The sequence below is a fragment of the Grampus griseus genome (assembly GCF_964374135.1).
Source record: "Grampus griseus genome assembly, chromosome: 8".
NCBI classification, from domain to species: Eukaryota; Metazoa; Chordata; class Mammalia; order Artiodactyla; family Delphinidae; genus Grampus; species Grampus griseus.
In genome coordinates this window covers 12,372,628-12,387,630 of record NC_139002.1, presented here as the reverse complement: position 1 = coordinate 12,387,630, position 15,003 = coordinate 12,372,628, and the positions used below count along the sequence as shown (strand labels likewise).

The 15,003-nt window shown below is 41.5% G+C and overlaps 1 protein-coding gene and 1 long non-coding RNA gene across 5 annotated transcripts in view; one reads left to right on the top strand and one right to left on the bottom strand.

Moving 5' to 3' along the window:
* LOC309826711 (alpha-tectorin) overlaps positions 1 to 5,470 on the top strand; it is a gene marked incomplete at its 5' end in the record, with an annotated part of 70,193 nt that extends 64,723 nt beyond the window's left edge. For both annotated transcript variants that reach the window (XM_082661004.1, XM_082661005.1), the window contains 4 exons: positions 1,362 to 1,524; positions 2,620 to 2,707; positions 3,015 to 3,131; positions 4,731 to 5,470. In XM_082661004.1, the coding sequence (XP_082517130.1) occupies positions 1,362 to 1,524; positions 2,620 to 2,707; positions 3,015 to 3,131; positions 4,731 to 4,831 (469 nt within the window). In that variant the 3' untranslated portion in view covers positions 4,832 to 5,470. The remainder of the gene's footprint in view (positions 1 to 1,361; positions 1,525 to 2,619; positions 2,708 to 3,014; positions 3,132 to 4,730) is intronic.
* The window catches only part of LOC309826713, a 91,793-nt gene that overhangs the window by 2,568 nt on the left and 74,222 nt on the right, over positions 1 to 15,003 (bottom strand). For 2 of the 3 annotated variants that reach the window (XR_014297129.1, XR_014297130.1), the window contains one exon: positions 1,084 to 1,514. This is a non-coding gene — a long non-coding RNA (uncharacterized lncRNA). Of the gene's footprint in view, positions 1 to 1,083; positions 1,515 to 15,003 lie in introns of those variants that run through there. The other variant, XR_014297128.1, reaches the window with a different exon arrangement.

Sequence of the window (15,003 nt, the reverse complement as noted above, 5' to 3'; positions counted from 1 at the left end):
TACCATATTTCAAACAAAACGGTTCTGAGAGTTAATACTATACGTAATGTTTCAAAAGTAAAAATACAGCTTTATATATACACATACACGTTCTCTCAGAGCTGAAAGACGGGTCATAGCTTTTATTGCTTCTCAGGCAAATATTTGTGTGAGTTTGACTAAAGAGCATCTAAGTATTCTTTTTAATTTATTTTTCATTTTTATTGTTTTACAGTACGTCCTTGTTGGTTATCTATTTTAAATATAGCAGTATGTACATGTCAACTCCAAACTCCCAATCTATTCCTCGCCCCCAGCCTTCCCCCCGGTAACCATAAGTTCTTTCTCTAAGTCTGTGAGTCGATTTCTGTTTTATAAATAAGTTCATTTGTATCACTTTTTTTAGATTCCGCATATAAGCAGAATATCATATATTTATCTTTCTCTGTCTGACTTACTTCACTTAGTATGATAATCTCCAGGCCCATCCATGTTGCTGCAAGTGGCATTATTTCGTTCTTTTCAATGGCTGAGTAATATTCCATTGTATATATGTACCACATCTTTTTAAATACTTACTGTGTGCCCTCCAGTGTGTTGGAGACACAGTGAGGACTACACCTTGGTTCCTGCACCCCAGGGGCTCAGCAGGGTGTTGTTGGCAAATCCAGGCAAAGCCACCTGTTCCTGCCCGGTCAGGGCATGTGTATATAGGAGGGGGAGCCACAGATGGGCACTGGAGAAAGAGCAGGGTTAGTTAGCAGGGGAAGGAGTGCAGGGAGGCTTCCAGGTGGGGGAAACAGTACATGAAAGACCCTGGGGCATAAGAGACTGTGGTCCATTTAAGAAACTCTAACAGGTGGAGGCGAGATACCTGTGTCCCTGCCTGTTGGCTCAGGACCACAAGGAGAGGGGAAGGGAGTGATCCTACATCAGAACAATCGTTCAGCTCATCTTTGACTGCTGGTCTGTCTTCTCCAGCTCCCACAAGTGAAAACAGACTTCCCAATAGAGCTGGAAAAAGGGGCCCCTGCCAAAACTGATAATTAACTGAAGAAAGTACAGAAGATGTAAGGACTCATCTTGTGTTTATTAAACTGATATCAGTAAAACACAGCATTGTGAGGGGGAGGAATGAGAAACGGGCGGGTAGGGAAATTGAGTGCAGGCCCGTGGTCATTTTGGTTTTAGCTGTAGTTAAGATCCTAATTTGAGGTGCTATTTGATGCTTTTCCAACAAACTGAAACTATAAGGGAGTCGTAGTAAATGACAGACCCACACCCAGAGGTCACCTTCAAACGCAAAGGCATTTTTACCGTTCATGATGGTTTTTGTATGAAACGTGAAAGTGTGAAGCAGAGAGTCCCTTTTTTCCGAATAGGTGTCAGAACATTAAAGACAACACCATTGGCATCGAGGAAAACGGTGTCTCGCTCACCTGTCGCTTCCACGTCACCGTCTTTAAGTTCATTGGGGATTACGATGAAGTCCATCTTCACTGCGCAGTGTCCCTCTGTGATTCAGAAAAGTACTCCTGTAAAATAGTAAGTGAGAGCGTGAAAATTCAGTGCTTAGCTTTATTTCTCTCAGTCCCAGTTTTCCCCACGTGGGGCGTCACGAATCCCGACGGCGGTGGCTCTTCAGAGTTCTTTAGGACTCACTGCTCCTAGCAGTGGCTGAATTGGAACCACCTTCAGATGCCTAGGAGTGGCAGTCATCTGGAACAATAAGAGAGCAGGGTAGAATGATGACCATTTACTCCTTCTATCTGACTTAGCAAGGTCAGTCTGTTGTCGGCATGACACTAGACCAGGGTTTCTCAAACCTCAGCACTACAGACGTTTTGGACCGAATGATTCTTTGTTGTAGGGCTGCCCTGTGCTCTGCAGGCTGTTTAGCAGCATCCCTGGCCTCTACCCAGTAGACCCCAGTATCACCTCCTCCCCACTTGCAACACCCAAAATGCCTCCCGACTTTGCCCAGTGTCCCTCGGGGGGCAAAATGAGCCCTGTCTGAGAACCAATATGCCAGAGTCTCAAAGAGCCAGGCCCCCTGCATCTGAGGTGAGCGATGGGGCCAAGCTCCCCTCCACCACAGAAGCAAACTCCCGGGCTCAGGGATTATCCCACAGATCGTCCAAATCCACACCCAGGCCTGAGGCTCTGGAGGGGCTGGCGGGATGAGGTGACAAACCAATCATCTGGTCCACGCCAGGCTTACATCCCCACCACGCCAGGCTACGTCCCTAAGATTTTACTGCACTAGTACCTGGTCCCTAACCTTTAACATTGCAGCTTTATGCTCGCCCCATGTTGGCCGAATCGAGATGTGAATTATGGTCAGAGCTACTTACAGATGCTGCTGCGTACATTATTGTCTGATCTGATACAGGATCCTCCTCCCTGGGAAGGGAGCCTCTTTGAATCTAATTCTAGCGTGGAGAATATATTTACTTCTGTTCAACATAAAGCCCCGAGTCCCAGTGGGCTCAATGATCAAGAATGGATTGATTCTAATTAATCTGAGCTGCAGTAGTGCTCCAGGCTGAGCCACTGCCTCTTTTGGAGGTGGAAACGTGGTGAAGAATAAGTTATCAGCTTAATTGTGTGAAATTTTCCCTCCGGTGTTTTGTCTTTCAGACTTGCCCTCAAAATTCCAGGATTGCCACAGATTACACCAAGGAACCTAAAGAACAGATCATTTCAGTGGGACCTATTAGGAGAAAAAGTATGTATGTTCCCTAAAACACACTATAAATGATTAAAACAGTGGGATTTGAAGGCTCGGGCTAAGTCTGGGGTGTGTTTTGCCTACTATGTGAATCTGGTGAACAAGGAGCTTGAGGACGCCAGTTTGGGGACCCCAGTTTGAGAAGCCTGCCCGCTTCCATAATGAAATCTTTTCACGGACTATTAAAAACTCATGACAGTACCGGGATTTTTTCCTTCCACTCCTCTCTTTAAGGCCTTGCCCTTAGATACGAGTTGAAGAGCTGGACTGTCTGCAGGTAACTTGTCCAGCGGCTCTTTTTCAGGGCTGGACTGGTGTGAGGACAACGGAGGGTGTGAGCAGATCTGCACGAGCCGGGTGGACGGGCCTCTGTGCAGCTGCGTGACGGGGACCCTGCAGGAGGACGGCAAGAGCTGCAGAGGTGAGCACGACTCCCGTTCAGGGCCGGCAGCTGGGGACATAGGAAGTTCTTGACCCTGAGAAGGAGACAGTCCTATGTGAGGCCCACTCGGTCAGCAACTGATCTATGAGACTTACAGAAAGTAAGAAGGAGAGATGAGGAAAACGCCCAAGGAATTCTAGCATCATTTTGGTTTTTTTTTTTAAACCTTTTGGTCCCTGCTCTTTTATCTAAAAGATAAAAGTGATTTTTTTCAATATCTTTATTGGAGTATAATTGCTTTACAATGTTGTGTTAGTTTCTGCTGTATAACAAAGTGAATCAGCTATATGCATATGTATATCCCCATATGCCTTTCCTCTTGCATCTCCCTCCCACCCTCCCACAGCTCTAGGTGGTCGCAAAGCACCGAGCTGATCTCCCTGTGCTATGCGGCTGCTTCCCACTAGCTATCTATGTTATATTTGGTAGTGTGTACGTGTCAGTGTTACTCTCTCACTTTGTCCCAGCTTACCCTTCCCCCTCCCCGTGTCCTCAAGTCCATTCTCTACATCTGTGTCTTTATTCCTGTCCTGCCCCTAGGTTCTTCAAAACCATTTTTTAAAATTTAGATTCCATATAGATGTGTTAGCATATGGTATTTGTTTTTCTCTTTCTGACTTACTTCACTCTGTATGACAGACTCTAGGTCCATCCACCTCACTACAAATGACTCAGTTTCGTTTCTTTTTATGGCTGAGTAATATTCCATTGTATATATGTGCCACATCTTCTTTATCCATTCATCTGTTGATGGACACTTAGGTTGCTTCCATGTCCTGGCTATTGTAAATAGAGCTGCAATGAACATTGTGGTACATGTCTCTTTTTGAATTATGGTTTTCTCAGGGTATATGCCCAGTAGCGGGATTGCTGGGTCATATGGTAGTTCTATTTTTAGTTTTTTAAGGAACCTCCACACTGTTCTCAATAGTGGCTGTATCAATTTACATTCCCACTAACAGTGCAAGAGGGTTCCCTTTTCTCCACACCCTCTCCAGCATTTACTGTTTGTAGATTTTTTGATGATGGCCATTCTGACTGGTGTGTAGTCATTGTAGTTTTGATTTGCATTTCTCTAAAGATTTAGTGCATCCTTTCATGTGTTTGTTGGCAGTCTGTGTATCTTCTTTGGAGAAATGTCTATTTAGGTCTTCTGCCCATTTTTGGATTGGGTTGTTTGTTTTTTTGATATTGTGCTGCATGAGCTGCTTGTATAGATGAAGGTGATATTTAAAGAAGGAAGTTATCCAGCCATTTAAGTACCAAATATTGGCCTTAGATCTGGCCCCATGTCTACCTGGGTTGAGCTGGGACTGGGGTGTGTGATCCAACAAACAAGGTTTCCTGCAATAGCCTTGGCTGCCAGGTGTCCCTGGTACCCTCTAAGTTAGCAGGACTCTCCTAAAGGTTGGGTTAATTTCGCTTCCATGCTGCCTGAGTCCAGGCCATTTGGAGAAAGTGGGTTCTTGGCAATGAAGAAAGTAGGTTCCTTTATTGGAATGCCACAAAGATGTCTGATCCATGTCAAACAGGTATATTTTTTTTCATAGGACTTACTATGTCTCTCTCTGTTCACAGCCTCTAATTCTTCCATTGAACTTCAAGTTTGGACGCTGCTTCTCATCATGACCCAGATTTCATTATGGCATTTTGTCTATACATCAGGCATGACCTCATAATTAACTCAAGGTTGCTATATAAAGTACTGTAATTTACTTACTTCAACTCCCTGTAGGATAAAAGGTGTGTGCCCTTAAGTCAAAACCTATTTGAGATTGCCCACTGTCTCAAAGTGATGCCACCTGCCCCAAACGGTCAGGGTTCCAGAAAAGAGGGAAATGCCATGCTCCTCTTTCAAGGTATGCAACTGGGCTTCTAAAAGCCAGTTGTGGAAAACATATATCTTGCCTAAAATTTCCAATTAGTTGTCACTAGAAACGTTGGTTCGCATGAAAAACCGGTAAAGGAAAAAATTCTGGTTAGACAAGTCTGTCGGAAATCTGACCAGAGAAATCTATCCCACCAGTGCTGTTTTTGTATCATAGTTTTTATAGAGAAAGGGCCTGTTGGAATGATATCGAATATTGAGAAGTGGTGATTGGAAGGTTTGACTCCCCCTAAGGAATCTCTCCAATGTTTGGAAGCATCTGACCTTGATGCGCCTGGGTTGCTCCCCTCCCCACACCCGCCGCTGTGTCCTCCAGCCCTGCCGGGCCACGTGGCCACCGCATGTATTGTTTGCAGACCTGGGGAACCCCAACACCCCATCCGTCTCTTCAGACCCAAACTCTTCTCTCTCACAAATCAACCAAATCATTTTTAACGTGTTTTATGCTTAAATAAACTTTGTGTTCAATTATTCTCATTACTCCGTGGCTGGAATCATACTTATCAATGTTAAGCTTTGCACACTAAATAGCATCCTCTGATTTAAAAAAAACAAAAAAAAACAAAAAGCCAGCAGCAGCAATTGGAGCAGGTAGGCCCTGCTGGCCAGCACTTTAATGCGTTTTGTTATGTGGCTGTTTGTCCTGACAGAGCGTTAGCAGGGTGTTCAGTGAGGTGCCATGTGGAAGAGAAGCAGGCAGCGTCCTCTTTCGCATGTGGCACAAAAACCCCACATTTACTATAATTAACTACATAATAGAGGGCCTGGGAAATATATCCCTGGGGTGCCTCTCTTTTTAAGGTTAAAAACAAAGTAAATGCCACTTCAAGTGTATTTTGAAGTTGTTTTGGATTTAAGCTGATGGCATTTTTTTCTTTCTCTGGGAACTCTGGGCAGAAACGCTGAGCAGAAATCCTAGCGTCCTTGACCGTGGGTTGTGGGTACGATTCCTGTTGTCTGACGTATAAAAGGCCCGGCATCACACTGTCACTGGGCTGAAGAAGCGGGGTATAGACTGAGTCTGCACTGAGCGGCTTTGCTCTCCCAGCCCCGGGGAGGGTCCACAAGCTCTAGCTTGACAGTCATAGATGCTATGCGGCCAAGAGGACAACCAGTACTGATGGAGAAAAATATGCATCTGCTTCAACTTAAACATCTTAGGATCTTTTGGGAAAATGCTGAACATTGAGATGGATTAAGGAATCAAACCATCTGTTCTAGGAGAGACACAGTATCTCTTCCTCACCATGATGGAAATTGATGTCATGCACATGTTTTTTTTCACGTGAAAATCCTCAACTCCAGACTTTCCCCCACTTCAAGATCAGCAGATTCAGAGCTCCATTCTCATTTCCATAGTCTAAGGTTTAGGTTTTCACAATCAGATTCTGAGTTGAACACAGTAACATCTCATTTATTTTTTTTACTTGATTTCCTTAGATGAATTTTAACTGAAGACATACAAGGAGGAAATGTTTTCATATTTAATAACTTCTCTTTATTGATTTTCATATCAAAGTCACTAGAAATTTCTAAGTTAAACACTATAATTGTTTTTTAGATTTTTAATTAAATCCTTTCTTACCACACTTTAATTCTTGGCCTTTGGTTTTCTCACTTGGTTGACACCTTTGTCTGTCATCAGGATAAGCTAGGTGTAGAGCCATATTAGAACACCCCAGAATCTCAGTGGCTTAAACAACAAAGATTTCTCTCTTTCTCATATCAGGGGGCTCTGATCCTTACTTCCATCCTGGGAGGGAGGTTGATGAGACTTTATTATCTTTCTTTTCTCTCAACATAATTTATTGAACAATTTATCCTTTCCCCATGAGACTTCAGTACCGCCTTTATCATATATCAAGTTTCAACGTCTGTGGTTCTGTTTGTGAGCTCTGGATTCTCTTCCATTGGCTTATTTGTCTGTTCCTGTGTCAGAATCACATTATTATTTTTTTTTTATTTATTTTTTTTTTTTTGTGGTACGCGGGCCTCTCACTGTTGTGGCCTCTCCCGTTGCGGAGCACAGGCTCCGGACGCGCAGGCTCAGCGGCCATGGCTCACGGGCCCAGCCGCTCCGCGGCATGTGGGATCCTCCTGGACCGGGGCATGAACCCGTGTCCCCTGCATCGGCAGGCGGACTCTCAAGTACTGCGCCACCAGGGAAGCCCTGAATCACATTATTATTGAGCTATAATTGACATAGCATTACATCAGTTTCAGGAATATGACATAATGTTTCGATATATATATACACACTAGGAAGTGATCATCACAAAAGTCTAGTTAACATCCATCACCATACACAGTTACAATCTTTTCTCCTGTGATGAGAACTTTTAAGATCTACTCTCTTAGCAGCTTTCAAATATGCAATGCGGTATTATTAGCTATACTCACCATGCTGCACATTACATCCCGAGGATGTATCTATTTTATAACTGGAAGTTTGTATCTTTTGACCCTCTTTACCCATTTTTACCATGCCTCTGGCAACCACCAATCCATTCTATGTTTTTTGTTTGTTTTGTTTTTAGATTCCCCCATATAAGTAAGAACATACTATGTGTGTTTCCCTGTCTGACTTATTTCATTTAGCTTAATGCCCTCAAGGTCCATCCATGTTATTGCAAATGGCAGAATTTCTTCCTTTTTTATGGCTCAATAATATTCCATTGTATATATAGACCATACCTTCTTTATTCATTCACCCATCGATGGATACTTAGGTTGTTTCCGTATCTTGGCTATTATAAATAATGCTGCTGTGAACACGGGGGTGCAGGTATCTTTTTGAGTTAGTGTTTTCATCTCCTTTGGATAAATGCCCAGAAGCGGAATTGCTGGATTGTATGGTAGCTCTATTTTTAATTTATGGAGGAACTGCCATACTGTTCTCCACAGTGGCTGCACCCATTTACATTCCCACCAATAAGGGATTCCCTTTTCCCCAAGTCCTCACCAGCACTTGTTATTTCTTGACACTTCATTATCTTTTGATGCTGCCAGCTCAAAATGAGGCTCTGGGGCTCACCTCAGCTAGGGGTCACACCCCAGAAGGGACACACACACTTCTGTTACCATTCCACTGGCCGAAGCAAGGTACATGGCTGGAACTAACTTTCAGAGAGGGGGAATTGTGAACTTCCCATGAAACTGGAAGGGAGGAGAACTGGGAATCTGTGGTGATGGCTGCCAAGTAGTCTCTGAGCCAGTCATGCCTATCTGTATTAAAGAGAAACACATCTTCAGAACCAAAAACAAACAGGTCCCTTAGCTGACTGTCTGCAAGGCAGAAGAACTAGGAGATGATCCTGACCTTTCTACTAATTTAATTCTCGGCTTGAAATAAATCATTTGAGATCACAATACCTTAACTTTCCTCTCTATAAAACGAGAACTTTAAGCTTTTTAAAAAATATTCTTAGGTTAGAAAATGACACGATACAAACATAAACCATATGATATCATATATTTAGAGAACTCCAGAACACTGCCTTCTCCTGCCACTCAAAAAGATTTGCTTCAAGGAAGCAGGGCGGGGGGATGGGGGTCTGGGGTGAGGGGGAAGCACATATTTAGTGAAGGTGAAAACTGGGAATCTTATTAACTTGGTATTTCTCTGATATCAAAAAGAAACATCTCGGGGTCTGGCATTTCTTACAATTGAGAATTCTATAATTAGTTTCTTAACCAGTAGTAAGTATGCGCTCTGCTCAAAATCCTAGTGCCAAAACTTGAGAGCACCAATTGTTTCACATTGTCTAATATTCTAGCTATTTTTAGAACCATTTGACATTTAGTGAGAGCTTGAAATCTAATAAAACTTCTTTCAACCAAGGAAATTAAGTAATTATCAAAAAATGACAATCATACAGGTTTAAAGTAATAAAGAATTACTTCTTTACTAATTCTGAATTAATTTAGCATCTACCCCATTTTGAACCTTCCAGCCTCTCTCCTTGAACTCAGGGTATTTCTACATCCTGTAGAGCAGTGCAATTTGGTCCTGGTTAGAACACGATGGTATTTTTCAGGGCCCTGATTCACGGGAATCCGCAGCACAACTCAGTGAAAAAGAAAATCAAACAGCACCCTCTAGTGTCCACATTTTATTTTTGCATGAAACCCAAACGTATATTGAACGACACCAATCAAAATATGATTTCTCCCCCTCCTCGAAACCTTAGATGTGGAACATTACCAGAATATAGCTCTAGAGAACACATCATATGCCAAGGACATTTCTGGAGAACAGCGTGAGATTTATTCTTATACACCCAGTAAGCATCATTCCAGGAAAATACCAGCTCTTGGTATCCCATGCAAATTTTGCCCTTAATATCTATCTCTCTAACGTGTTGACAAAAATAGCTGTCGAGAAAAATTAAGTATCTCTTTAAAATGCTCAGAAATAAACAATGTGATCAAGAAAAGCCATGAAATATTTAGCGATCTTTCTTTTCCCCCAGCAGAACGTGAAATACTTTCTTATGAATCTAAAGCACAACCACCATAACTCTGGTCTGACTAATGGAAGACTCTGTTTGTGATGGTTTAATTATGTTTGCTGAAATATGACTCTCATATAAGACAACATCTCCGTGGCAGAGGGACAGATCTCTGTCTATAGTCAGAAATAAAACACAAAGACTCATCGCTCCATGAAGAACTCGGTAATCAAATTCTATTTGCTAAGGAAACAAATGGAGGAAGAATGTTCTTTGTATATTTTGCAGTGTGTTTCTGTTTGCATGTGGCCTCTGGCTTAGCTGCTGTTTCATTCATTAGCATAAAATATTGATGATGAAATAGTTTTGAAACTTAGACATTCTCTCATCAGATGAAATAACAATACCTTATGCTCATGGAGCATCTTTCATAACAAGTGCTTTCCCACCCGTATTTACTATTATTCAATCCTAAATCATGCTGTATTTTGACAGAGAAATCAGAGGGAAAGCGTTAGGTTGAAGTTACAATGGCTTAAAGTACTAGCTAAGGAAAAATGCAAACCCACTCATATATGTGTGCTTGTGCTTATAGGTTTCTTGAGTAATTTCCAGCTTCTAATGAGACATATGAGAATGATAGCAGTCTTTTCAGCCTTTTGTGCCTTTTAAGAACAAACCATGACATACCATTCTTGATTTCCCCCACTAACTCCTGAATTTCTTTGGGGAATAGTTTAGGGTACAATAATCCACTGATATTACCCTATTTTTAGTTGGGCAAAAATATTTGATTTTACTGAAAAGGATAACATTTTTAATTATTGTACTTTAGGTCTTGAAAATCTTTGCATTGGATCTATCTAGAACTAACAAAAGTTTTCTGATTTAAACACTCTATTCACATAGAAATATGCTCTTAAGTTAATTATATGTTAATCAAAGACAAAAATGTGTGGCTCCTGTACTTTCCTCTTACCTGCCACAAACATTCTCAATGCAACCAGCCGTCCTAGTCCTTGAATGTAGTCTAAATATCTACATGGATCATTCAAATCAAGGAGTTACAAGTGTACATTCAATGATGTTCTCCATGAGTCTCTGAATTCACGACTGCAAAATACTGTTAAGAAGTACCTGCGTCCCTGCCAAAGAGGAACTCTGCTTTCTTGAAGAGTCCTGATCAGAAAGCAATTTGGCAAACTAATTCGACAAGGGAAAATGATGAATGATAAATGAACATAAAATGTGAAAGTGTCTAGGTGTTGTAGCAGAATATTAAAGGCATAAAGTGAGAACTGTGGATAGCACAGAACACATTTTTTTTTTTTTTTTTGCTCTAAAAAAGCCACAGATTCTAAATGCTTACTTTGAACCTCCAAGACAGGAGTGGAAATATTCTAAATATTAATTCCAGATTAGCAGAGTCTAGAGATGCTTGGCCCCTGTAGATTGTATTCACATCTCCCATGTGTTAACATTTATTAGTTGTACTTTTGCCCTTTTGGCCCTTTTCATAAACAATTACTTTCACTAGTTAAGTTTAAGTGGAAATCAAGAACTAAGTCAACAGAGGGAGAGAAATCTTACCACATTTACCTTAAAAACCCACCACCACCTTGGACCATAGTGAACAATTTAGCGAATGACTGCAATTAGTTTAAATGCACACTATTTAGGCAAATTGCCCTGAAAGCACAGGTTGCCTAAATCCTAGGGAAACGCATCTGCACATACAACTCTAAACACTTTTAAGTTTAGGAAGAGCAGTTTACAACAGTCACAACAAATGAGGACATTGTTGTGTTCCCAGGTATTATACTCTAAAAACACAAATTCATCAAAAGTCAGCTTTCCTGGGTAGACCCCCAAAGAGGTACCCGTGACTCCTAGAAGCCAGGAGACCTCACAGCTACAGCAGTATGAACTCTTTTATATTTCCTCTCCCTTTGAGTTTTCCATACTGTGTTGGCAGCTTGAAACTACAGAACTTAAAATTGGATGATGGTTGAAATTTTCCATAATAAAATGTTGTGGAATGTATGGGTGTATTTCTAAGTCTTCTACCAAAAAGCGTCATCCTGAGGTGCCTGAATATTACAGAAACAACACAATGCCTCATCTTTTGGTCTAATCTTAGAAGTGGGTTCTTTAAATGCCACTTCCAAAACATGAAGTGATCACTGACAATGCATGCGCCTATGGCAGCTTTATTTTTATGAACAACTGAAAATGCAAGCATTTTCACAAATTCCTACATTATTTATTCCAATCCTATTCTGGGTTTTTCCTTCTCACCAGAAGAACGTAAATGTACATAGGTTGGAAAAATGAGTGGTATAACCTTTCAGTTTTGTGAAGGTAGGACAAGAAGATTTCACTCCAACATGTAAGAAAGTGCAGCTGACGATAGTAGAGAGAACGCAGATGGACCGGGGTTGGCCCTTACTTCTCATGGGTCCTCGAGAGAGCCAGGTTGACCAGATGCCATCAAAGGTAACTAACTTCCCCTTCCAAAAATGACAAGAAAAGGAAAGTTGTCTCTTGCTAAAACTCCTAAGCAGATTTCGTTAAAAGGTGGGAGAAAATTATCTTAATTCTCTTTCTGAGATGTTTGGAAACACTCTAAGAAGGAGACCCGTGACTCCCTCAGATTTAATTCAGTGAGTAAAAATCTAATGGGATCCAGATCCAAGAAATGAAATGTAGAGACTGGATTTTACCCTCGGGAAGAAAGTCTGAATCTAATAAAATATTCCTTCTAGACACTAAGCCATGTAAAGGAAAGAACAAAGTGTCTTGATACAATTACCTTCTGAACAAATGCCTATTTTAAAACAACACTAAACTGATTACGTTGCACAACAAGTAAATAAATATTAAGTCCAGTTCATAAGATACATAAGAAATACCAATAATTTCCCCCTAGGATGTTGTAAAACTGTTTGCTTGGCCATTCTCTTTTGCCTAAGTCCCAGTCATCAAGGACAGCTGAGGTTCCATTTATTTCTACAGGTGTGTGTATGTGTGTGTGTGTGTGTGTGTGTGTGTGTGTGTGTGTGTGTGTGTGTGTAAATGTAAGACTCCAGGATGAGTTGTAAGAAAAGACTCTCATTATGATGAGTCTTAAAATTTGTAGTATTTAGCTCTGAGTTTTTCTTCTCTAAAATGTGAAATATTTAGCAAAAGTTCTATTTAATTTCTCCTGAGTTAGGTGAGGAATCTGTTGTTCAAAATCCATTCAACTCCATGTTATGTTTTCAGATTCTCAAAAATTTCCATGGCTCCCTCTGCCAGCTTGTCTAGTTTTGTCACGATAACATCCAAAACCTGAGAGACAGAAAAGAAATTCTGAGGTTTTTTTCTTATGAAAGAAATATGGTCCTCTCAAACTGATCTCAAAAAAAAAAAGGGACCCAAGACTCTCATTACACCATGTGAAATAGAGCACTTGGCAAATACTGGAAAGCAAAGTCCCCTGAGGCAGGGCTTTCCTGGTGGCGCAGTGGTTGAGAGTCCGCCTGCCGATGCAGGGGACACGGGTTCGGGCCCCAGTCCGGGAAGATCCCACATGCCGCGGAGCGGCTGGGCCCGTGAGCCATGGCCACTGAGCCTGTGCGTCCGGAGACTGTGTGTCCGAAGCCTGTTGCTCCACAAAGGGAGAGGCCACAGCAGTGAGAGGCCCATGTACCGCAAAAAAAAAAAAAAGTCCCCTGGAACAAAAAAAAAAAGGAAAGAAAAGAAAAATTCCTATCCCTAAATATCAGTGTGTGTTTGTTTTACTTTGTTGTTGTTTTAGGCAGAATCAATGAACAGAATCAAACTTCTCTTTAAAAGTAATTTGGGGGGCTTCCCTGGTGGCGCAGTGGTTGGGAGTCCGCCTGCTGATGCAGGGGACATGGGTTCGTGCCCCGGTCCAGGAGGATCCCACATGCCGCGGAGCGGCTGGGCCCGTGAGCCATGGCCACTGAGCCTGCGCGTCTGGAGCCTGTGCGCCGCCGCGGTGAGAGGCCGCAGCGGTGAGAGAGAGGCCCGCGTGCCACAAGAAAAAAAAAAGTAATTTGGAAAAACATGTATGTTGCTCCCTTTTTCTTGTATATTCCTCAAAGCTTTGTCGGAAATGTAAGCTCATGAACCAGACACAAATTCCAAGAATGGCACTGACTTCAAATCAGGACTGTAGCTGTCCTTTGCAATAAAGTGTAAACTCAATGGAAATTTAGAAGTCAGTTCATCGAGATTTAGAAGCTGCCTGTGGATTTCTCGGGTCCCCCTGAAGAGGCAACTCTCCTGCTTATTTTTTCCAGCTATCATTAGTCTTTGATGACTTGGCATGTCAATCCAGCTCATCCAAATCATGTCAGAATTGAGAAATAGTTTAAAAAGGAGCCCTGTTCACTTAACCCTGAAGATTAGAGTTTTTAAATCAACCGAAGAATTAAGACTTTTTTTAAAGAACCACAGTTATGATTTTATTACCGTATACCAACCCTGTGGTGAGGACTTTTCATCTATTTTCTTTATTCCTCCTAAATAATCCTAAGAAATCATTATTTTCCTATTTTATAGATGCTGGTCTAAAGAAGTTAAGTAACTTCCCCAAAGTCATTTTATTGGATTTCCCAGAATATTTGACAAAGTTGAAAGAATTATTGCAAGGGATCTTGTGTGGGCATCTTAGTAAATAAAATGCCAAATATGACAGGTTATCCAGACTGTCATACTGTATACTGCTAGATACTTTACATTATCCAGCATCACTAAGAGAGACGTCAATCAAGTACTCTGTTGTCCTTGGAGGGTTACCATGTGGATTATCACATTTTAAAAGAATTTTAGATTTTTATGCTAAAATTAATTTTACTCTAAAATTCCACCGAACACGAATTGATTTTACTCCTAGCATAAGAGTTCAGAACACAGATTCTGGAGTCAGACAGATTCTGGGTTTGAGTCCTAGCTTCACCACTTACTAGCCAGACACATTTCATTCATTCATTCATTCATTTTCTAAATATTTATTGATTGCTTCCCTTGTACCACGTATTGGTCTACAGCAGTAAAGGAAAACTGATAAAGATGTAATTTCCAAAGGAGAAAAGTCCTATGAGAAAGCAAACAGGATGCTATGGGGGGAAATGGGGGCAGAAAATTCATTTAGATACAGTGGTCAAGTAGGCCTTCTGAGTGGTATCATTTCAGCTGAGATTTAAGGGAAAAGAAGGAACCAAGCAAGCATGAAGGAGGGGGTTCAGACAGAGGCCAGAGCAAGGGCAAGGCCCTGAGGCTTGAGAATGGCATTTGCAGGGAAGAGGAGAGCTGTTGTGGGTTGCCACACGCTATGGCTGGAGAGGTAGGCAGGGGCCTTTTCAGCCATAAAAAATCTGAATTCTAAGTCAAGGGCAATTGTAAGCCACTAGAAGATTGTTAGTAGGAGAGTGGTATCATCCAATTTACTTTTCAAGAAATACTTTATCTTTTAGAGCAGTTTTTGGTTCACAGCAAAATTGAG